The sequence below is a fragment of the Corvus cornix genome, chromosome 21, assembly GCF_000738735.6.
Source record: "Corvus cornix cornix isolate S_Up_H32 chromosome 21, ASM73873v5, whole genome shotgun sequence".
Taxonomy (NCBI): domain Eukaryota; kingdom Metazoa; phylum Chordata; class Aves; order Passeriformes; family Corvidae; genus Corvus; species Corvus cornix.
In genome coordinates, this window is record NC_046350.1 from 598,267 (window position 1) to 620,790 (window position 22,524).

Sequence of the window (22,524 nt, forward strand, 5' to 3'; positions counted from 1 at the left end):
TTCCTGGTGGGATTCCCCAGGGCTGTGCCCGCATCCTGCAGAAGGACTAGACATACTTGTGGTGGTGGATATATTGTTGAGCAGGGAGACCACACAGAGAAAATTACTGGGAATGGGAATAGGAGAGAAACAGGGAAGGGCTGGTGGCTGATCCATGCCAAACAACCCAGAGTGTGAGGTGGGGCATCTGGCAGGGTTTGAGATGGCCTGTGGCTCCAGGCAGGGAATGGACTGGGAGGTGCTGCAGTCATGTGTGGCCAAGGTGTTGGGCAGGCTGACCTCAGACACGGGGCTGGCACTGCTGCTGCCAGAAGCTGCCAGATGGAAAAGTCCTTCCCCAGCTCTGCTGCGCTGGCTGGACATGGTGGTGCCCCACAGGGCCTGTGAAGGTCTGACCAGAGGCAACTCGTCTACAAATCACTGATGGGAGGGTGGAGCTGGGGAGGGTTGGTCTCTTCTTCCAGGTAACAAGTGGCAGGACTAGAGTAAACGGCCTCAAGTTGCACCAGGGAAGGTTTAGATTGGATGGTAGGGAACATTTCTTCATGGAAAGTGCTGTCAAGCATTGAAACAGGCTGTGCAAGGAAGTGGCGGAGTCACCATCCCTGGAAGGCTTCAAAAGGTGTGTGGATGTGGCCCCTGGGACATGTTTAGGGTGAACGTGGCAGAGCTGGGTTGATGGTTGGACTCAACGATCTCAGAGGCTTTTCCAGCCTCAATGATTCCATGGCTCCTGATGTGCTTTGTGCAGCTCAGGGATCCTCCCAAGGGGTGCTGAGCCCCAGCCCAGCTCCTGGGGTGTCAGGTCTGCCCAGGACAGCGGCGGGGAGGTGTAGGTGGGGACCAGCACCACACAAGCGCCAAGCACTCATCTCTGCCCGAGCTGAGCTGTTCCCAGCCAGTCCCGCTGCCATCAGCCGCATCCCAGAGGCAGCCCCAGCCCCAGCTCTCTCCGTGTCCTCTCCCAGCAGCCGCCCCAGGCGCTCACACCCCAGGGTCAGGAGGGTAATCTGCCCTCAATATCCGCCACGCTCCTCCGCAGCAGGACCAGCTGTGCTTAAGTGGTGACAGCTTCTGGGCCGTCGTGTCCCGCGGCAGGGAAAGGGGCAGCAGGGGCTGGGGACAGCGACGCGCAGCGGGAGGTGCCAGGGCACAGGCCCAGCTCTGCCATCCCGGCACAGCGACCGCGGCTGCCGCTGCACCACCGCTGTGCCAGGAGAAACAGCGAGGGAAGAGCTCCAGGAGAAGGACAAGGGAGGGGAAGGTACAGGGACATCTGGTGCAGGACATGCTTGAAACTGAGGTGACAACGAAGGCTTAGCAGGAAGGGAATTGTCCTTGCTGAGAAGGGCAGACCCCTAAGTCCCATCCCTCTGCCTCAAAGAACTGATGGAAACATTTTCCTGGTGTGGCAGGGGCTGGGGCAAGGCTGTGATCAGCCAAAGGTTCTAAGGCATCATCAACCTGCTCCAGGCTTAGGAATTCATGCTCATAAATTTCCCACCAGGCATTAGGGAGGAAACCATCCCACTCTGGAGAAACCTGATGTGGCATGGATGGAGATGTACTGAGATGGAAAAGGTCTGATCTTTCACAGGGACAGGAAGAGGGACAGGAGGCAGGTGGAAGCTTGGCTCTCACTCTCTCCCTCTAAGGCAAGGCCTTAGGAGCCCACAGGATGGTGGAGATGGATGTCTGAAGGCTTCCAAGGGACTGCCCAGAGGCTGCTCTGGGACACACTGGAAGCCAGGCAGATACTGCCATGAGCAGGTCTGCAAGAGCCAGGACGAGCTTTCTGTGTCCCAAGGGTCCACCCAGGAGCTTGGCGTTACATCCTGAGTGCTCATGAGGGGAGGAAGGGCAGCACTTCTGAGAGACAGTGTTAAAAGAGCCCTTCTGACACACACATGCAGGTGCAGCATCCTCACAGCACTCACTGCCACCGGCCAGGCGGGCTCTGAGCCCCAGGTTCCAGGCCAAGAGGAGCAGGGGGAATAGGAACGGCCTTGCTGTGCTGAGGGCAGGGACTGCAGCCACGGGCCATCCTTGCAGGGAGGCAGGGAAACTGCTGGATCCCGGGGAGCAAGGAGTGCATGTAACTGTTTGACCTGAATTAGAGCAGAGGAATGAAATATTTAAAATTGAACATGTTCTGAAGTACCTCATGGTTTTGGTTTCTAGCTGTGTCTAAGTTACTTGGCCTCTTACAGACCCCAGTCCGAGCTTCCCGTGGGAGATTTAATGACCATTTAATGGAAATTGTCCCTGATCATGGCAGGGGGTTGGAAGGAAAGGATCTTTAAAGGTCTCTTCCAACCCAAGCCACTCTGTGGCTTTGTAACAGACTTTCCTGGAGTGCCTGTGATCCCTGCAGATGAAGCTCTGCTCCACCGGCTCTCAGCTCAGGGACATCTCCTTTTCCACCCACCTGCTCCTTCCCTTTCTCAGCACCTGCCAACACTCCTGGGGGGCTCCCCTTAACCCTGTGCAGTGGGTACTGTGCCATGCCCAACCTCTGCCACAGCAGCACCATGGGGCCAGAACAAATCCCAAAATTATCCCCATTACTGCTTCCAAAGCTGTTGACCTTGGACACCTCTGCCACGACAGAGAAGGCTCTGGACATGCCACAGGCTGGGACAGGCTGTGGCCACGCTTTGGCCTTGCAGTGCTCCCCGTTCCAGTGTTTCTGGCCCTGGTTGAACTCACGTCCTGGTTGGTCATGTCCCAGTAGGGCCGCTCTCCGTACGACATCACCTCCCACATGACTATTCCATAGCTCCACACGTCGCTGGCCGAGGTGAACTTCCGGTACTGAATGGCCTCAGGTGCTGTCCATCGGATCGGGATCTTCCCACCCTGCAAGATAAAAACAGGCCATGGTGACACAGAGAGCAGGAGCAGCTGAAAACCAGCAGTGCCCACAATATCTGCCTGTGATATTCTGGTCAAATGCCAGAAGGAAGGGAGCACAGGACTATCTATCCCTCAGGGTGGATGTGGATTGTCCAGCCACGCTGCAAGCCTTCAAAGCTGATGATTTTCCCCATTTGGTGACCTGTCCCACCACCTGAGGAAGGAGCTTTTCCTGTTGTTCATCTTGAACCTCCCCAGCCATGTTTTTGTTTATTGCCCCTTCTTGTATCATCTGGTGCCCCTGCAAAGAGTTTGGCTCTGTCTCTTCATTACTGCTCCACAGGTCACTTGGACGTGTCCCCTCAGCCTCCTCGTCATCACCTTAACCAAGGCCAGCTCCTTCCCCCTGCCTCCTGCTCCAGTGATCCTCAGCACGGCAAAATGCCCACGGTGCTAAGAGGGTCTCTGGTAGAAAAGGGAATGGCCAGGCATGCAAAAAACCCAAAGTGATCTCCCTCCGTCCTTTTGCTGACACCTGGCTACCTCCAGAGCAGAATAAAGGGAGTGAGAACACGTTCCTCCTCAGCCTTCTACAGCTTCGTCTCTTGGAAGTCAGCAATACACCACCGTTCCTGGGCTGAGTGCTGGTGTCCCAGTCTGTCTGTGGATATACACCTGATCCAGCAGGTTCTGATCCTTCAGCATGGGATGGGGGTCACTGGCGGGAAATGGGATGGACTGGGTGGGCACTGGGGTCTCTGTCACCCAGCTCTGGAGAAATCAGGACTCTCCACTCCCACTGAGGAGTTAAGCACAGGAGTGGCACACACAAGTGGGGACACAGGGATTGCAAGGCTCTGCTTAAGCCCTTCCTGCCTCCTGATTTTCTACCAGGGACTTTGGACTTGAGCCATTCACTCGAGGGACCTTCTGGAGGGAAAATCTTCCCCCGTGCTGAAAAAATAAGCAAAAGTGTCTGTGTTTTGTGGCTGTGAGAAGATTAAAGAACATTATATTTTGTCAATGAACAACTGCCATGTCTTATTAAGGGTCTCCCAGGACTCAGCCCCAGTACATGCCAGAATAATGAAAAAAGATAATGTTCCTTAATCTTCTCACAGCCACAAACCTCAGACAAAATATTATGTTTTCCACAAGAGGGGAAGACGAAGCAACCCACACCAAACAGGATGTCCTCCCCATCAGGCAGACTCTTGACAGAGCTCCTGGCAAGCAGTGGATTTTAAAAATGGCTAAAAAAAAGCCCTAAAGTAGAAATTAGACTTTGGGGGATCCTTGTGGGGTCTCACTTCAGTGAGACCTCCCATCTCTGTCGGGTCTGACCTGGAGCTTCACCACTCTGAAGACTTTCCTAAGGTCCAGCATGAACCTCCCAGGCCAGAGCTTGTGGCTTCTGCCCACCCATGGACACAAGGTCACTGGGAGAATGATGATAAAAACCATTTTGCAGAGGAAGATACTTCTGGTACAGCAGGTGCACATAATCTGTCATTACGGATGATAAATGTCCTGCTACAGTGCCCACAGTTCAAGGAGAATAAATTAGGGATGACGAGTTTATTATTAGAGAGAAAAGCTACAGGCACAAAACCAGGGATAGAGAACAGCAGTAAACACCATGTATTTAGTTAACGAAGGGAAAGTTAATTGGCTGTAAGGAACATGTTGTGAAAAATAAATGTTATTAGTGATCGTAAAAGCCATCGATGGCTGCGTGAGATGGACGAGTTGATGTCTGAAGCTACACAGATGAGAATAAACCCACACATTTGTAGGTGTTTGTTAGGTATTCAGCTACTCATAAAACTCACTAAGAGCTATGCCAGGCATCTCATCGTTGCCAGCTTCAAAAGACCCAGGAGAGGTGACTTCCTACAGGTCATGCCCCAGCTCTATCAGCACTTATTTCCAAGAATTCCTGTCCTGGGCACTGATCCTGATGCACTGTGCAGAGTGATGCTGTGTGGTATGCATGAGGACTCCTGGCTGAGAGCTCACTGAGCAAAACCAAATAATCCTCTGGTCCTGGTGCACCTTCTGCAGCCTGACACGAGCCACGAGTTCTTGGTGGCACTTGTGTCTGTGGCACCGAGGTGTTCCTGGGAGGTTGTTACATGATCACGAAGTCATTTCTAGGAGTCTTTTTCTGGTTAATTTGAATACTCTCCGGAAGATCAGTATCCAGTATCTGGCACCCACCCACACTTCCTACACTTCAGTCTGTCCTTCCTGGGGCTGAGCCAGTGAGACAACATGAGGAAGGACAGCAGGGCAGCACAACTGGACAGTGATGGTAAAAAACCCAGACTTGCTGCCCTGGCACCAAATCTGTCAGGACGGGGTCTCATCCCAAAAGACCCCAGCTGAATCACATGGGGAGGGTGCAGCGCATGATCCCAACCACGGGCTTTTCAGGGACATTCTCATCTGGGACCTTTCCACTGCTGACACCCTAAAAAAGTGCTCCCCACTGTCCAGGGGGAGGTCCCCCCTTTCCCTCTCCCACTCCTTCCCTCACCCCTGTCCCTCCCTCGCTGGAAAAGCAGCATTACCAGAGCACTGGTGTAGGTGGGGTCAGAGGTGTCGTCCTCCAGGAAGCGGGAGAGGCCGAAGTCGGACACCTTGCACACCAGGTTGCTGTTGACCAGGATGTTGCGGGCGGCCAGGTCCCGGTGCACGTAGTTCATGTCCGCCAGGTACTTCATGCCCGCGGCGATGCCCCGCAGCATCCCCACCAGCTGGATCACCGTGAACTGCCCGTCATTTTGCTGAGGGACACAGGGACAGAGTGATAGGAGCCTCTTTCCACACCCGTGGCAGGATATGCCATGAGTACGTTCCCTCCCAGGGAGGGTGGGGAGCGCAGAGCTCACAGGGGCTGGGAGTCACCTCACACATCCCGAGGGCACCACTACGGCAGCTGCTGTCACCCCAAAATGCACCCACCCTGCACAGGAGAGCTCAGAAGGGACAATCTGTTCCTATTGACCAGGTTACTTCCCTTCGACAGAGTCAATTATCCCCTTCAAACCCAGAACCAGAAATATTTAGGCAGAGCGGCTGGAGGTGGAGTCCTGCTGGGTTAAAGCTGTGTCAGACCGTCCCTCTGTGTCCACGGCTCAGCCTGGATGTGCACCTGTGGGCAGGTAGGCACAGCCTCTCGCTAGGATGAGTGGACAGGCATGTAAGAGATGACAGCCCTGGTGCTGCCACCCCCACCTGTGCTCTGAAACACAGACCTCTGCACTGCGCAGCAGCTGCCCCAGTGGCAGGGCATGCCGGGCAGGGAAGGCCTCTGGGAAGGGCACCTTCCAAAATCCCCTCTGTGCTAGCACAGCCTCTGGAGCTGCACACTCCCAGATCTCGTACCCGCAGGAAGGAGTCCAGGGAGCCATTCTCCATGAACTCAGTGATGATCATGACTGGAGAGCTTTTCGTGACCACACCCTCCAGGTGGATGACGTTGGGGTGGTCGAACTGCCCCATGATGCTGGCCTCACTCAGGAAGTCGCGCCTCTGCTTCTCCGTGTAGCCAGACTTGAGGGTCTTGATGGCCACAAAGATCTCTCTTTTGCCAGGAAGCTTGAGATGCCCACTGCACACCTCGCCAAACTCCCCTGTGAATGCAAGGTAGGGCCCGTCAGCCTCCCCCACCTCTGCCGTGCCCTGAGGGACCCCCGGTCCCAGCTGTGCCTGCCCTGCCCATCCCTGATCCGTGTTCCCTCCCCTCTGCACCCCTCCAGCCGCACTCATCCGTGCGGAGCACTGCACATGCCATTATGTGCACATGGGAGCTGATGGTTCTGCTTCTCCCGCACTGGACACCCCTGCTCCTTCTAATCCAGCCTGGGGCTTAGTGAGATCTTAGTGACATCAGTTTCCCCAGTGCAGGTAAGGCTAAATCCTCCCAAATCCTGGCACCACGAAGGAGCCCGTGCTGCTGAGGGCCAGCCAGCTGTTCCCAGGTCACCTACCTGCCCCAATCACCTGCTCGATTTTGACACAAGAGATATCGATTTCTTTTGCAAATTCCCTGACAGCCTCATTGGGATCTTCGTAGGTGAAAGGATCGATATAAATCTTCATCCCTGGAGTCACTGCGTAAAGGTGAGGGAGAGAGTCAGACAGATGGATGCAACTGGAATGGTTGGCACCAAGGAAAAGAGAAAACTGTTTGAGTGACAGTCTTTTCACCTCAGCAAGTTGCATAGTCAAGGTATGAAGCAGACAGAAAGAAACAGTCTGAGAAAGAACCTGTTTCACAGGATGGTTAAAGCTGGATTTCATGAACATTGGCCCACAAGTCATTGTTGGGGCAGTGGGGAGCTACATCGTGAACCTGGACTACAAACTGCAGACAGACTCCTCCATGGGGGATCTGTGACCCTTCCAGGAGCTGTGCAAGCAGGAGGGACAGTCCAGTCTGCCCTGTTCTCCTGACTGGTACCCGGGCCCAAGGCTGGGCTCCCTCTTGGGAGCCCCAAGACAAGTAGTGGGGCACACCAGGAAAATCACAAAGGGCAGGTTCCTCTTGCGAGGCAGAGCAGGGGCCACATGGGAAAGGCAGTGGCCATGGACCTGGTGAGGCTGGACTGCTGCTGCCACATCCCAGCCACCTGCACTGTGGGACAGCTCTTACCTGTGCTGTCCCCTTTCTGTACTCACTTTGTGGCCCCTGGCTTACTCCAAAATGGGCTATTTGGAGAGCAGAGATCACAGCTCCCTACATGAGGAGCCCCACACAGCACCAGGCTACGACTGCCAGCTCCAGGATGCTGGCTGGATTCAGGGGTTCTGCAGTGCTCACAGGCTCCCTGGGCCTTGGCAATTCACTGCAGTGTCTGCACAGCAATCACTGCTGGGGGCTGAGCAGGGACTGAGCCCGGGCATGGGGTGCTGGGTGCGGAAGGGGCTCAGAGGCACCCCAGGCTGTACCAGCTCTGCTGCATCCCACGGCACCAGGCCTGTTCCGAGTGGTGCAGGCACAGTGATTAAACCCACCCCAGCCTGGAGCTGTCATGTCCCACACCAGGCCTGGGAGAACGTGTGAATGTGTGTTTGCAGCCCAGGCTGACAAACAACCCAGAGCTGCATTTACATAATGTCTCCTGAAAAGTGTCATTTTCCTGGTAAGTGATCTCGAGGCAGCCAGCACAGGCTGCTGGGGCACAGGGCTGCAGCTCTGCCTTTTGGGACATGCTTCCCAGGTAAAAGCAGGAGCAACAGTGAGTCCTGAGTGGAAACACTACTGGTGTTTCCCATGCTCTGAGCAGGGCCTGGATTTGTACAGGAACAAGGTATTAAAAGGGTGGAAATCCTGAAGCTGCAAGTAGAACATGAGGAAAATCACAATTGAGATTGGAATAAAGCAGGATTAGAGTGACAGGGGGAGAAAGGAACTTCAGGGACATGCAGGCAGGGGTTAATCATAGAACCATGGAATGGTTTGGGTTGAAAGGAGTCTTAAATGACCTCATCTCATTCCACCCCTGCCATGGGCAGGGACACCTGCCACTATCCCACGGTTCTCCAAGCCCCGTCCAACCTGGCCTTGGATGCTTCCAGGGATGGGGGAAGGAGCATGCACTGGGGTGATGCCATGAAGACTTTTTGCCTTTTCTTTTATACCCCTGTTATACCTTTTTACAACTTCTTTTTGCCTACATTCTCGGGCTTGTTTGTTCAGCTGGGAGACTCAACATTTTAGAAGCTTCGTAGCCAGGGATCAGTGTGCCCCAGACCCCAAGGTCCTCTCCAGAACACATCCTGTAAACCAAGACAGAACCATCCAGGGGAAGGTTCCTTGGGGAGGGGGGGCTCACTTGAGCCTCTCATTGGGGAATCTTTGATAGATGTGCTAATTAGTAGCACCTATAATGTTATACCAGATCTTTTGGGGGTGGGCATTGCGGGGTGCATTTTGGTGCATATGACCTGGATGTGTGCACCTAAGGATCCTTAAAATAAATACCAAAGTAAAATCCTTTTTCCCTTCTAACCGTGTCTGACTCTTGATTTTAAGAACAGGAAAAGGCATCAGGGTGAGGCAGGGTGTGCAGTGAGGCTGAGCAGGAATGCTGGATGTGAGGGAGTGCCTTGCACAGGGATGCTGGAAGAGGGAGGCTGCAAGAGAGGGCATGTTAGGTATTGTATTATATACCTATATATAGCTATATCTCATATCTTCTGGGAATCTGGGAGCACTGGGATGAGCTCTAGCAAAGGTGTGTGGGTTCCTGCAGGAGGACAGCACTCTGCAGGACAGGGATAGGTCAGGGAAGGGGTCTCACTGCTGCCCAGGAGATGGGCAAAGCTCAGGAGCTGGAGGAGCAAGACAAGGTGTGGTGGCAGAGGCTGCAGCACAGAAGAGGGTGACGCTTCAGGGGATGTTGGTTGTCACAGAGGTCTGGAGGACGTGCCCAGGGGCTGGCACCTGACAGCGTGCAGGGCTGAGAGCAGCGCAGGGACCAGGGGCTGGGGGGATCCGGAGCTGCCCTGCCCACACACATGCACACCCTGCCCGGACCCTCCCCGCAAGCCCTGAGTGAACAGGAGCACGAACCGAGCAGCGGGCGGCCCCCCGGGGCCGGGGGGGGCCCCCGGTACGTACTGTGGCCACTGGTGTAGTGCTGCAGCTTGTCTGTGTACTCCGAGTCGGCCCGCTCGAAGCCCCGTCTTCTGGAAGGGAAGGGAGACCTGAGCACAGCATGGGCCCCTCGGGGCTGAGGCTGCGCTGCAGGGACACCTCTGTCCCCTCACCGTGCTCCCCCCACCTCCCCTGTCCCCAGTGCCCGGCCCTGCCCGGCCCTGGCTGTGTCTCAGCCTGCCCTACCTGCTGCACACGATGCCAATGACCACGACGGCGATGAGGAACACCAGCCCTGCCGCCGAGGAGCCGATGATGAGCGGCAGCTTCTCCTGCACGCTGGTCTGGTACTCGGCTGGCACATGGGGACAAGGGAACAGGTTACTGTGGCACGGGATGGGCCATCATGCACGAGGTCATCACAGGCAGAGGATGGCCCTGAGCACGGGCCACGTTTGCTTCCTGGCATGGCTTTGGTCTGGGACAGTCAGGACCCCCTCTGGTTGGGGGATGTGTCCCAGAAGGAAGGTTGGATGGAGCTATTCCTTCTGGGAGAAAAGTTTAGTCCTGTGGATGCGTGCTGTGCCTTGTTCTTGGCCCCAGGGCCAGAAAACTGGCTTGGCCTGTTTTATTTAGCAGCACAAATTTAGAAAATTAAGACATGGCTCTGTGTTTGTCATCAGCAGCTGTGCAGGTAGAAAACACAAATTTTGCTTCCTCTATATCCAGCTGAGCAGACACATCCCCACAGCACAAACGCTGGGCAGAAACTGGGGCATTCCCTGCATGGACCAAGCACCCAGGCCTCTCTCCGGGTCCTGAATGCGATTTGTCATCACACCCTTGAAGGGACTGACAGCAAGGGGACCAGCACTGCTGCACGTCCATCTCCACGTCTCTCTAGATCCTGAGCCACCTTGACAGAGGCAGCTGCAGACTCACCTTCAGTCATGGTCTGGAAATACATCTTCCCACTGTAGCGGCCGTACCCGGCCACGGTGCGCGCCCGCACCTGGAACACATAGATGGTGCCAGCCTTGAGGTTCTGCACTGCCACTGTGTTGGTGGGGCTCTTCACTGTGGTCGAGTTCAACTCGCTCAGATCCTGCCGAGAAAACACAGATCTGTCATCAGAAAAATCAGTCCAGAATCAGGCGCTGCACTTCTGGAAAGAGGAAGGGCAGGAGACCAGGGTGGAGAGACCACCAAGGTCTGAACAAACAGGTCTTTCCTCCTGGCAGGGAGACACAGACTCAGGGATGTGAGGGTGGATATCCCTGGGCTATTCACCACCTCTCAGGAAAGGCTCTAAAGAAGGCAGCAGCTAGAAAACCCACATTGCTTCTCTAAGCCTTGAGGTCAATGGAGATGGGAACTTCCCTCTTCTGTGCCTTCTGTTAGCACTGTCCTCCTCCCCCACCCCTCCTGCTGTGCCTTATCCAGCCTCAGCACACTCCATTTGCTCTTCCCCATCTCCCATCTCCCTTTGCCAAGAGGTAAAGCCCACCTGAACACTGGGTTTTGGACCTCAGGAGAAGTTCTGCTCCCACCCCACTGCCCAGGGCCTCCTTCTCCAGGGGCCACGGCCAAGTTTCCAAGGCTGGAGACCCCAAGAGCATATTTCAAAGTGATAATAAGACTATTTCCAAACTTTTGTTCTGCCCCCTGTCTGCAGTTTTGTAGCTGAGGACTGGAGCAGTCACACACTGGTGCAGATGGCATTGCACTTGTGTAGGTGATGGATCCATCGCTGCCCTTAGGAACTGTGCCCTTAACCCTGGCACTGGGGGACAGGCAAGGTCTCCTCATATAAGAGAACAGGCAGTCCCTGTCTCCCAGGGACATGAAGTCAACAGAGGAGGATGACACAGGGTCCTGAGTGTGGCCAGAGAAAGGTGGCCGGGAGCCTGGCTGCCATGAAGTCCCGAAAGTCAGGGCAAAACAGCAATGTCAACAGCACAATGCTTCTGGGAAACAGAGAGCTCTCGGGAAAGCCCAGCTGTCAGCAAGTGCCCGAGAAAAGGAGGTGCAGGCAGAGATTTTGGAATCCAGTGCCTGTAGTGACACTGAAGGTGCTCATCCCTCCTGGCTGCTCCTTGGGTCTGGCAGGTCAGGCTGCCCTGGCAGATCACCAGATGGAACAGAGGAGCAGCAGCTCAAAATCTGAGCTGGCAAGTTCCCAGTGAGTCCCTGAGATCTGCTGACTTCGAGTCACTGCACCCTCAGTGAGGAGGGGCCACCTCGTGAGACTCTGGCAGGGACTGGCAGAAAGTGAGACATGAGGTTTGGGGAACCCCGTAAGTGTGACTGAGGGTGTTACCAAGGGACTGACCTTTGTCCCAGCTCTGAAATGACAAGGGTGGCATGGAGACATTTCTGCTCTTCCCATGGGAACAGTGGTCAGAGTGAAACTCCCAGGAAAGAGAAAGCACCTACTTCTCCTCACCAACTTCTGCAGTGGGGTGCTGATGGACAGAGGGTAACGAAGGGGCAATCGGGCAGAAGGAAGGTCCCACAGAATCACAGAAGCATTAAGGTTAGAAAAGTCCTTCAAAACCATCAAGCCCAACCTTTGACCGATCCCCACCTTGTCCCCAGCCCAGAGCATTGAGTGCCATGTCCAGCCATTTCTTGAACACCTCCAGGGATGGGGACTCCAAACCTCCCTGGGCACCCTTTCCACAAAGAAATTATTCCTGCTGTCCAACCTGAGCCTCCCCTGGCACAGCTTGAGGCTATGTCCTCTTGTCCTGTTGCTTTTTTCCTGCAAGAAGAGACTGACACCCACCTGGCTGCACCCTCCTGTCAGGGATCTTGTGGTCATAGAACCATGGAACAGTTTCAGTTGGAAGGGGACCTTAAAGCTCACCCAGCTCCACCCCCTGCCATGGGCAGGGACACCTTCCACTAGACCAACTTGGCCTTGGACACTTCCAGGGATGAGGCAGCCAGAGCTGCTCTGGGCACCCTCTGCCAGGGCCTCCCCACACCATCCAACCTGGCCTTCAACAGAGTTAATTTCTTGCCTCAAGCCGTTGGTTGAGCAGTGCTCTGCTGTGGATGGCGGTAAAAGAGGGGCCTGGCAGGAATGTGTTTCTTCCAGTGTGTGGCCCAATCCAAGGGGTGGAAATGCTGATGGCAAATCCTTCTGCAGGGAGTGCAGGGGAGCTCTGCATTACATGTAGGGGCATGGAGGAATGGGACAAGGGGGAATGGCTTTAGACTGAAAGAGAGTAGGGTTAGATGGGATATTGGGAAGGAATTCCTCCCTGTGAGGGTGGGGAGGCCCTGGCACAGGGTGCCCAGAGCAGCTGTGGCTGTCCCTGGATCCCTGGCAGTGCCCAAGGCCAGGTTGGATGGGGCTTGGAGCAGCCTGGGACAGTGGAAGGTGTCCCTGCCCATGGCAGGGGGTGGAATGAAATGGGCTTTGAGGTCCCTTCCAGCCCAACCATCCTATGATTCCATGAAACACCTGGAAGACCTCCACTACTAACAGTGTTCAGGAACACTTTTCTCTTCTAAAAGCTACAGTATCTGTTTTATGCATCTGGACCTGGTGCTGAAGGTTCCTGGTTATCACTGGGGTCTCTGGTAATGAGACTGATGACAGTGAAAAGCTCAAGTTCAGAGACACACAGACCAAGGAAAGCGGAGCACACAGCAAACTCACGGCCTTGTTTGTCTGATCAGGCCTCAGCACTCCCTTGGACCTTTCCCAGGCAGGCCAGGAGAGAAACAGGTCAGGAAATGTTTACACTTTTAGAGCTCAAGGGCTCGCATGAATCCTCCCAGGCCCTTGGAGGGCACTAACAACACAGTTGTTTTAAAATAATTTGTCCAATTCTTTTGGAGAACCTCATCCCTGCTCCTGGAGGACTTTAAATGGAATGTAATGGCCAAGCCTACAAGGTGGCTGACAGCCTGGGAAATTGATGTCTGCCTGGCTGAGGAAGGTGTGCTTGTGAGGTGCTCTCCTTTAATCCCAGACCACAAGGAAAAAGCATTTACACCTCCCCACCCTCCCTTATCCAACCTGTTCCTTCTCCTTGGCATCACCTCTCCAGAACCCGCACATTCACCTCAAACACTTCTCCCCTTTCACCTCCTGGGCTCCTCCAGCAGGCCCAGTGCATCCCAGGTGGTTTAAAGCCCAAGTCCAATCAGAGGTTTGTGGTGTTTGGGGCTTTTTTCCCCTGCTGATTTTGGTTTGAGTTTGGAAATCCTGATTCAAAACAACACAAGGGTTTGATTTTGAGTCCTCATCTGGTTCCCCTTCCCACGGGTCAAACTGAAGCTGAAACCAAAGTCCAATCCACAAAGAAAGAGTCACTTGAAACATGGGGAGGCTGTGAGAGACCCAAAGGATTTACAAAAATTGCTTCTAAAAAGTCGCATTTAAAAAAAAAAAAACCTAAAAGTAAAAAAGCCAAGGAAAAAATGCCAACCGAGTGAATTTGGCAGAGCTCCTGTGAGCCTGCACAGTGGCATCTGCCATGGCCCTGGGGGCAAACACAGCAGGGCACAGCCATGCCAGGGCCGGCTGCCAAACCATCACACAGCTGCACTTCGGGATGCCCACGTGGGGGAGCAGGGTCCTGCCAGCCACGCTGGGGCTGCATCTGGGGGATCCACAGCACCTGGGCTCTCAGAGGGATCCACCACTTGTGGGGGCAGCTCAAGAACACTTGTGCTCCCAGCCAGGTACCCCAACAAGCAGGACAAGGGGAAATGGCCTCAAGTTGGGCAAAGGGAAGTGCAAGCTCGATGAAAGGAAACATTTCTTCATTAAAAGGGTTGTCAGGGATTGGCACCGGCTGCCCAGGGCAGTGGTGGAGCCCCCAGCCCTGGAAGTGTTCAAAAATGAGATGTTGCACTTGGCAGTGTGGCTTGGTGGGCATTGGGCTGTTGGGTGAAGGTTGGACTGACTGACCTTGGAGGGCTTTTCCAACCTTCATTATTCTCTGAATATTCTCTGAGTGTTTGAATGCCTCTCCCAAACCAGCTGAGTCCTGGACAGTGCCCAGTGCCAGCGAGGCCCAGGGCAGGGACTGGCAGTGCAGGTGGGCTATCCCAGGGCTCCCTGGCAGGGTTCCCTCTCCATCTCCTTGAACTCACAGCTTTCTCGGGACAGAGCCCCCTCCAAGGATTGGGGCAGCACCAGGTGGAGGGGCAGCCCCACCTCAGGACAGGCAGCAGCTTTGGCTCCAGGCTCAGGGATTCTGGTGTCCAACACTGCAGGACAGCGTCCAAAACATCCGAGAATCATGGAATCCCAGGATGGTTTGGGTTGGAAGGGACCTTAAAGACCATCTTGTTCCAACCCCCTGACATGGGCAGGGATGTCCCCTGACTCAGCCCAGGAGCAGCACCTCCATCATCCTTGGTCCAAGCCCTGGGGACACCCTGTCCTGGGGCTGTGGGCTCTGGCCAGAAGCTCCTGGGCACCAGGAAGGCTCTGCTTCCACCTCCACTTCCACAGCCACCTTCACAGGTCACCTCTCCCCCACCCTCCATCCCCCAGCCAGCCCATGCCCCTTCTCCATCCAGCACTGGCTGGAGACATCAAAGGGCTCCTTTGCCTCCTAAAATCTTGCACTGGTGACCAAACTGGGCTGGATGTCTTAGAACAATTACCAAATGGGTGACTTTGAGCATCATCAAACCCAATTATTTTGCATAATGAGGAGAGCTAATTACTCTTTGCAGTGCTTGACACTGCAGTGAGTCTCCAGTTCCCACACTCCGGGATGAGTTTGGCAACTTTGGATAAAAACTGCTACGCCCTTTCTAAATGAAGACAAGAGACTTTTTAATAAAACAAATGTTGGCAGGTGCCTCTTGGAAGTGAAAAAAAAGCACGTTAAGGTGAGGGCTGCAGAGAGCAGCCATGTCAGGCAGTGTTTGTGCAACAATCTGCGTGGATTTGCTCCAACTCCATGTGGAAGAAATGCATAATGTTGCCTTTGTACAGGCACTTTTAATGGCATCTAAGAATAGCAGTGTTATAAATAATCTGGGAAAGGGAAACAAAAATACACCTTTGTTTCAGGTATTGTGAACAGCTCTTTTCTGTCAACGCTGAAATAAATTCTTCTTTTTTTTTTCATTTAATTTATGTCTTTATATAGAAGAGAATGTATTCAAAACGAAGAGCCAAGGTGCTTCTTATACGCAATGTGTATGCTGCTGTTCTTCATTTGAGCTGTTTTCATGAAAATAAAATATAATTCTCTACTGGGGAAAAAAAAAAGTCCACCAGAAACAATGTAAGCAGCTCCAGAGATCTTTGCTGAGCATTCAGAAGCACATGGGACAGTTTGTAATGAAATATTTGGAAGGAAATCACCTCTGCACAGACTGGCAGTGGAGTGAGAATGCACCTGGCACGTGTCACACACCACATCCAACTGCTGGATTGATGGGAAGCAGGGGAAGAGCAGGCATAGCCAAAGCCCTGCATTTTGGGATTGCTCCCAGGGACCCAGTAAATGGCTTTTCATTGCAAAACTCAGCATCGCAGTGGCTGGACTAGCCTGGGACTCAGCTGTGCCCAGCAGCCAGAGCAGGATCCAGTGTCCTGCGCACATACAAACATTGGGGTTGGGAGAGAGAGCTGGGCCTTCTCCAAACCAAGAACCAGCAAAGAAAAAGGTTCCAGGGGGTTCAAATGACTCTGCCCCTCTGCTCAGCTCTGGTGAGATGCCCCTGCAGAGCTGCCCCCAGCCCTGGGGTCCCAGCACAGGAAGGACGTGGAGGTGTTGGAACAAGTCCAGAGGAGGCCACGGAGCTGCTCCAAGGGCGGGAGCCCCTCTGCTCTGGAGCCAGGCTGGGAGAGCTGGGGGTGCTCACCTGCACAAGAGAAGGCACCAGGGAGAGCTCCGAGCCCCTTCCAGGGCCTAAAGGGGCTCCAGGAGAGCTGGAGAAGGACTGGGGACAAGGCATGGAGGGACCTGACACAGGGAATGGCTTCCCAGTGCCAGAGGGCAGGGCTGGATGGGATATCGGGAAGGAATTGTTCCCTGGGAGGGTGGGCAGGCCCTGGCACAGGGTGCCCAGAGCAGCTGTGGCTGCCCCTGGATCCCTGGCAGTGTTCAAGGCCAGGCTGAACAGGGATTGGAGCAGCCTGGGACAGTGGGAGGTGTCCCTGCCATGGCAGGGGTGGGACTGGATGAGCTTTAAGGTCCTTCCAACCCAAACCATTCTGGGATGATTCCATGGTTCTCCGAAATACCAGGACAGGGAGCACCTCAGCCGAGCTCTGCCCTCCGTGCCAGGCTCAGTGCTCCATGAACAGCACTGCCTGAGAGTGGGGCCACTTGTCCCCACCATCAGGGGCGTGCTGTGCCCTAACTCTGACAACGGGACAGGCAGATGTGGCTGCCTGCAAAGACTGGCCACCAACAGCAGCACCATTTTTCAGACAAAACTTCCCTTTATTTACAGCCTCCCCCAGAAAACAGAGGAGAGGGAAGAAAGAAAGAGGGTGAGAGACTAAGATAAAGTAAGAGGAGGAGAATGAACTCCCTGAGATGTTCTGCCTCTACATCGAGGGTCCCCAGGGAAAGGACCCCTCTGGCTTCCCAGGTCTGTCTTGTTATCTACTCATCCATCTTGCCACGTATTCTGGGATCATTTCCAAGGGTCAAAATAAATGGCTGTGATTTATGCAATATAGGTCAGGACCTATTTAACAGCTTACAAAGGAGCCCCCCCTCCTCCCCATTCTCCCTCTGGCTCTTGGTGATGAGAAAATAGGTCACAGGCAGGCAGTGGGGGGGGATTAATCATTTCTTCCGGCAACTGCTGGGAAAAATATTTTCAGTTCCATTTAATCATAAAGCTTTTTAATTAGTTAGTTTGCAGTTTATAATGTATAGTTTATAAGCTCTTGTGCAAGGGGGCAGATTCCTGGAAGGAGAAGTCTCCTGCTCCCCATCTCCCCTGGGCTGCACGGATGAAGTTCAGCCAGGCAGGGCCTGGCAGGTCCTGGGACCAACATTCACGTGGTCCTCAGGTCTCTGAGCAGCCACTGGTGGGATGGACACCCTGGCACAGTCCAGACTGAAATCCAGCTGCTTGCCTGGACAGGGAGGTTACGGAAGGAGCAGGTTCCTCAGGGATGAAAGCCAGAGCTGTGGGACCCCATCACACTGACTCCATGGCGCAGTGTGGGCCCTCCACGGGAGCATGGGACACCTTCTCCCTGTACATCAGGATGCTAAAGAGATGCCAAACTCACCTTTGGTGTAAATGCACCCAGGGACAGCACTTCATAAATTTCCAAGACTGGACACCCACTGCGTGTGCTCCAGCCTGGGACTGGATGTTCCCTGTCATTCCCATTTCCTACTGATGCCCCAATACATGAAAAGGAAAAATTAGACCCTGGTCCTTGGCTATCTGGCTCTCCCTGCAATGGGTCCACTTGCCACCAGTGCTGTGGAGGTGGCAGGAGAAGCTCCTGAATGACCAGTGGATTTTCTGTACTTGGGCCACTGGAACCATCACTGGACCCCGAAGGGCTGACAGCCACTGTCATCCATGTGACCAAATGCAGCAAGAGAAGTCTCCTACTGACCAACCAACCACTGTGTGCCCTTAAGTGAAGCTGTGCACCCCCTCCTCTCCCCAAAACCTGTGGGTGACCCCTGCCAAGGTCCCTCAGTACCTTCTCGTAATACTGCAGCTCATAGTCCAGGATGACTCCGTTGGGCTGGTCGGGCTGGGACCAGGACAGGGTGATGCTGTCCACGGTGCGGCTCACCTGGTGCATGATGGACACAGCAGAAGGGGCTGGAAGAGAGAGAAAGAGGGGGACAGTCAGACACCTGCAAAGGTAGGGCCCTCACCCTGGCAGGAGGTGGGCAGGTGGGTTGCTGTTTGAGGCTTCAGAATTCATTTCCTGCACTGAGAGGGCTGTCCAGGGGTCAGGAGATCCTGGATTTTGCTGTTTGTAGAAAGCAGTTAGGGGAGGAAAAAAAAATGGTTCTACTGAATTGGTAGTTAGAAAACACATAGGACAGTGTCTCAAGCAGGAAAATGGGCAATTCCAAGGCAATAGCAGCCCAAGATTGGAGCAATCACAGCATTGTTCCACTGGAAAAAGGCCCACCAGCCCTGTACCATGCACCCCTCCCTGCCTGCCGAGCGGAAATCGGAGGGGTTTGTGCTTTTCCATTCGCACAGAGCAGCTTCCCAAGGCTCGGGCAGGCTGGGGCTGCAAGTTGCACATGCCAATCACGGGAGGTGCATCCAGCAGCCTGAGCAGCCAACGCAAAGCTGACCTGACACGCTGACAATGGAGAGCCACCCGCCCGCCGGCCCCCGCACACAGCACGGGTCCCACCGAGCACAAAGGGCCCTGCCAGGCCCGCAGACAGCCCGGGCAGCTGCCACGGCCGCGGCCGGACACTCGGCCAGGTGGGCACCACGCGGGCCTGGCCGTGCCACGCCGTGGGAAAGCCGCCCGGGGACCTGTGCTGACAAGGCCGTGGGGCAGGGAGCGGGGCAGGGAGTGGGGCAGGGAGCGGGGCAGGGAGTGCCACCGCCCTGGGAAAGCGCGGCCGCCTCTGTCCCGCCGTGCTGGGGAGCGGGGCAGCGGAGCTGCCTTCAGTCCTGCGGCATGAGGAAGCGCATGGGAGCCTGCGGCTTCCTCCGGAGGGGCAGCTCTCATCTCTGCTCTGTGACCAGGACAGGATCCAGGGAACGGCTGGAGCTGTGTCAGGGGGGTTTAGGTTGGATATCAGGAAAGGTTCTTCCCCCAGAGGGTGCTGGGCACTGCCCAGGCTCCCCAGGGAATGGGCACGGCCCCGAGGCTGCCAGAGCTCCAGAAGCGTTTGGGCAGCGCTGCCAGGGATGTCCAGGGTGGGATTGTTGGGGTGTCTGGGCAGGGCCAGGAGCTGGACTGGATGATCCTTGTGGGTCCCTTCCAAGCTGGGATATTCTCTGATTCTAGGTGCTGACAGCAGAGCAGCCAACGCCCACCCACCCTTGCTGCAGGGCTGACGCCCACGGGTGCCAGCACTGCCTCCTCTCTCCACATCCCAGACTGGTGAGACAAGCGCGTGTCCGTGCCCTCCCCGTGCCCAGCCTGCTGCTGGCACTGCCAGCACATCCACGTCAGTGCGGGGCCATCCCAGGCCTCCCCCAGCCCAGCCCAGCCCAGCCCTGGAGAGCGCGAGCTGCAGCCGAGCGTTAGCCCTGGCACGTCTGCCAGCACAGGCTCACCACTGCAGCAGCTTCAGGGCACAGCAGAAGCCTCAGGGGTGGGAGAGGACTGGAGAGTGGTAGCATGAAAGCTCCCCCATCACTTGCATGCCAGGCCAAATGGATGCAGAGACATTTGCACTCAGATGGGCTTTTCCCAAGTCCAACCCTTGCAATATTTCATGGAAGAACAACTCCTCTGACAGCTCTGGGAAACAGCCTGGAGGAGCAGCACCCAAAGGAAGGCACCTCTCACCCAGCTCCAGGCTGGCTCGCCTTGGCATCAGGGGCAGTGACAGGAGCTGTGCCAGCTGGGATGGCAGTGGCAGGACCATAGTGCTTGGACAAGCATGGCCCCAGCATGTTCCTGCACATCACAATGAATTACCACTGAGCAACTCCTCTCCAACACACCAACAAAAGCCATTTTTCTGATCCACCATCTGCCTCTTCACGGCTGCTTTTCTGACTCAGAGCACTGCAGCTCCCAGGATGTTCAATGTCTGGGTGCCAAGGGGCTGGGTTTGGGTAGTGCAAGATCTGCCACCACACTGCTGCACCATTTCCCTTCACCTGCCTGGGTTTCTCCACTCCTGAAGGAAGGTGTGATGTGGATTAGCCTCAGCAGTGTTGTAGTTTTGTCCAGGAGAACAAAACTAGAAGGGCAGCAGAGAGCTTCCATCCCTGGCAGTGTCCCAGGCCAGGCTGGACAGGGTTTGGAGCAGCCTGGTCTGGTGGAAGGTGTCCGTGCCCAGATCTTTAAGGGCCTTTCCAACCCCAACCATTCCATGATTCTAACAGATCCTGAGGCCAGTCCTTCCATCCACTTCTGCTTAAGCCAAGCCCCATTAACCGACAGCCTGAAACCCTCAGTGTCACCTCAGCCCTCCTCTTGCTCCGTGGCACCGCTCCCCTCCTGCCTTGACATCCCAGTCCCACTGCTTCAGGCCACATATTTCCAAACTCCTGGGAATAGTTTCTCACGCTGGCGTGAAGACAAAACACAGGTAACATTTCTGGAGCCTGTCAGCTCTTGCCAGAGCTCGCTGCTTCCTTGTCGACACAGATTCCGTAAGACATCTGCGATTTTCAAGACAAACATCTCTGTCTCTGGAGACAAGCCTGAGGAGGAAGATGTGACCGTGCTGTGGATGCCCTGAGGCAGGGATGGCACTGGACTGAGCAGAGCACAGAGCCCGTGATGTCTCTGCCACCTGCTCTGGGAACTGATCCCACACTCACACACTGGGCTGTTCCAGGGCAGGGGCCACGTACAGCCAGAGCTGCCCCACCACGACTCCGGGATGTGGCAACATCCCCTGATTTGGGCACAGGTTCAGTGGCCTGGCAGCTGGAGAAGCTCCTCAGCTTCAGGTTCCTCCTGGTAGGAGTGAGGTCTCTAGGATGTTGTTCTTCCAGTCCCATGCACTGACCCCAGCCTGGGAGTACAGGACTTCTCCAAGGCAGCTCCTGTGGGAGCTGTACAAGACAACAGCTACAGCAAGACGTGGGTGACTCATTGCTGCTGGTACCTCGTGAACCTGCCCTTGTCTGGCTCAGCAAAAGACCCACATGGATGAGGTGGGGCTCATCTAACGAGCTTAATGAGGCAAATGTGCTGCAGGTGAGATGAATGACTACAGCAACCTCAGCACTTTTCCTACACCTGGGGCAAGGGGTGGCTCTGGAAGAGCAGGAACCTCCCCATGGCATGGCCTCAGTCATTGCTCCTCTTATCACAAACACCAGGGGACTGCACAGGAATAAAATCACAGCAAGGCCTAGGTCAGAAGTGACCTCTGGATGTTTCTGGTCCCACAGGCTGGCAGAGTAATTTCAAAATCAGATCATTTTGCTCAGGACTGTGTCCAGATGAGACCTAATGAATCTGATCCCCATGGATGGAGATCCTACGGGCTCTCTGAGCAGCAGCCCCCAGCTGCCTTGCTCTTGTGGGGAAGAAACTTTCCCTCACATTCCACTGGAATTTTGCTGGTTGTGTCTTGTGGACGTTTCCACCATTTTCTCCCTCGATGCCCCTCAGCCTCCTCCTCTCCAGACTGGTCAGACCCAGCTCTCAGCTGCCCTCACCTCTCATGCCCCAGCCCCAGCCCAACCTCACTGTCCTGCTGGACCTGCTCCGGTTTGTCCATGACTGTGATACTGGGAGCCCCAGGGAGGGCTCAGGATGCCAGGTGTGGCCGAAGAGTGCCGAGCAGATGGAAACAATCCCCCTCCTGGATTTTTTGCTAATGCCAAAGAACATGGTCCTTGTCACACCCTTCACCCCAGGTGCGGGCCTGGGGTGCAGAGAGGCTCCCAGTCCTGTGAATCAGGGATGGGCTGGCACTGGATGTCTGAGTTTGAAACCAGTTCAGAGGAGCCAGCCAGACCTCAGAGTGACTCTCCCAGGTCCAGTCAGGAGGAAAAGCTTCAGCTGGATCCTGACATGAGGCCCAGGCAGCTGACTGTGCCCTGTGACACACAGAGGAGATCAGATACGGAGAGTCTCCTCTCTCAGAGCCGTGATCACCGTAAGATGTCACCATGAAGGTGTGAACAGAGGTGGATTTATCCTGATGGGGTCTCCAGGAGTAGGTGTGTCCCACCAGCACAAAAAACAAACAGACCTTCATTCCACAGCCAATAAAAACACTGCTCCTGACTGAATCCCTTAAGCCTCAATGTCATTGGAATTCACAGATTTCACAGAATATTCTGAGTTGGAAAGGATCCACAAAGATCATTGAGTCCATCTCTGAAGTGAATGGTCCATATGGGGATCAAACCCACACCCCTGGCATTATCAGCACTGGGCACTGAGGCAAACCCAGTCATTGCAGTCCTTGAAAGGC

At 54.9% G+C, this 22,524-nt stretch overlaps 1 protein-coding gene across 4 annotated transcripts in view; it reads right to left on the reverse strand.

Annotated features, from left to right (window-relative positions):
* Positions 1–22,524, reverse strand: part of EPHB2 (EPH receptor B2) — a 128,399-nt gene that overhangs the window by 6,979 nt on the left and 98,896 nt on the right. Inside the window, exons 6-13 of one of the 4 annotated variants that reach the window (XM_039563977.1) lie at positions 18,132–18,256; positions 10,406–10,568; positions 9,710–9,818; positions 9,488–9,552; positions 6,852–6,974; positions 6,247–6,494; positions 5,430–5,645; positions 2,710–2,859 (exon numbers count right to left, since the gene is read on the reverse strand). In XM_039563977.1, coding sequence (XP_039419911.1) covers positions 2,710–2,859; positions 5,430–5,645; positions 6,247–6,494; positions 6,852–6,974; positions 9,488–9,552; positions 9,710–9,818; positions 10,406–10,568; positions 18,132–18,256 — 1,199 coding nt within the window. Of the gene's footprint in view, positions 1–2,709; positions 2,860–5,429; positions 5,646–6,246; positions 6,495–6,851; positions 6,975–9,439; positions 9,556–9,709; positions 9,819–10,405; positions 10,569–18,131; positions 18,257–22,524 lie in introns of all 4 variants that reach the window. The other 3 variants (XM_039563974.1, XM_039563973.1, XM_039563975.1) reach the window with 3 other exon arrangements.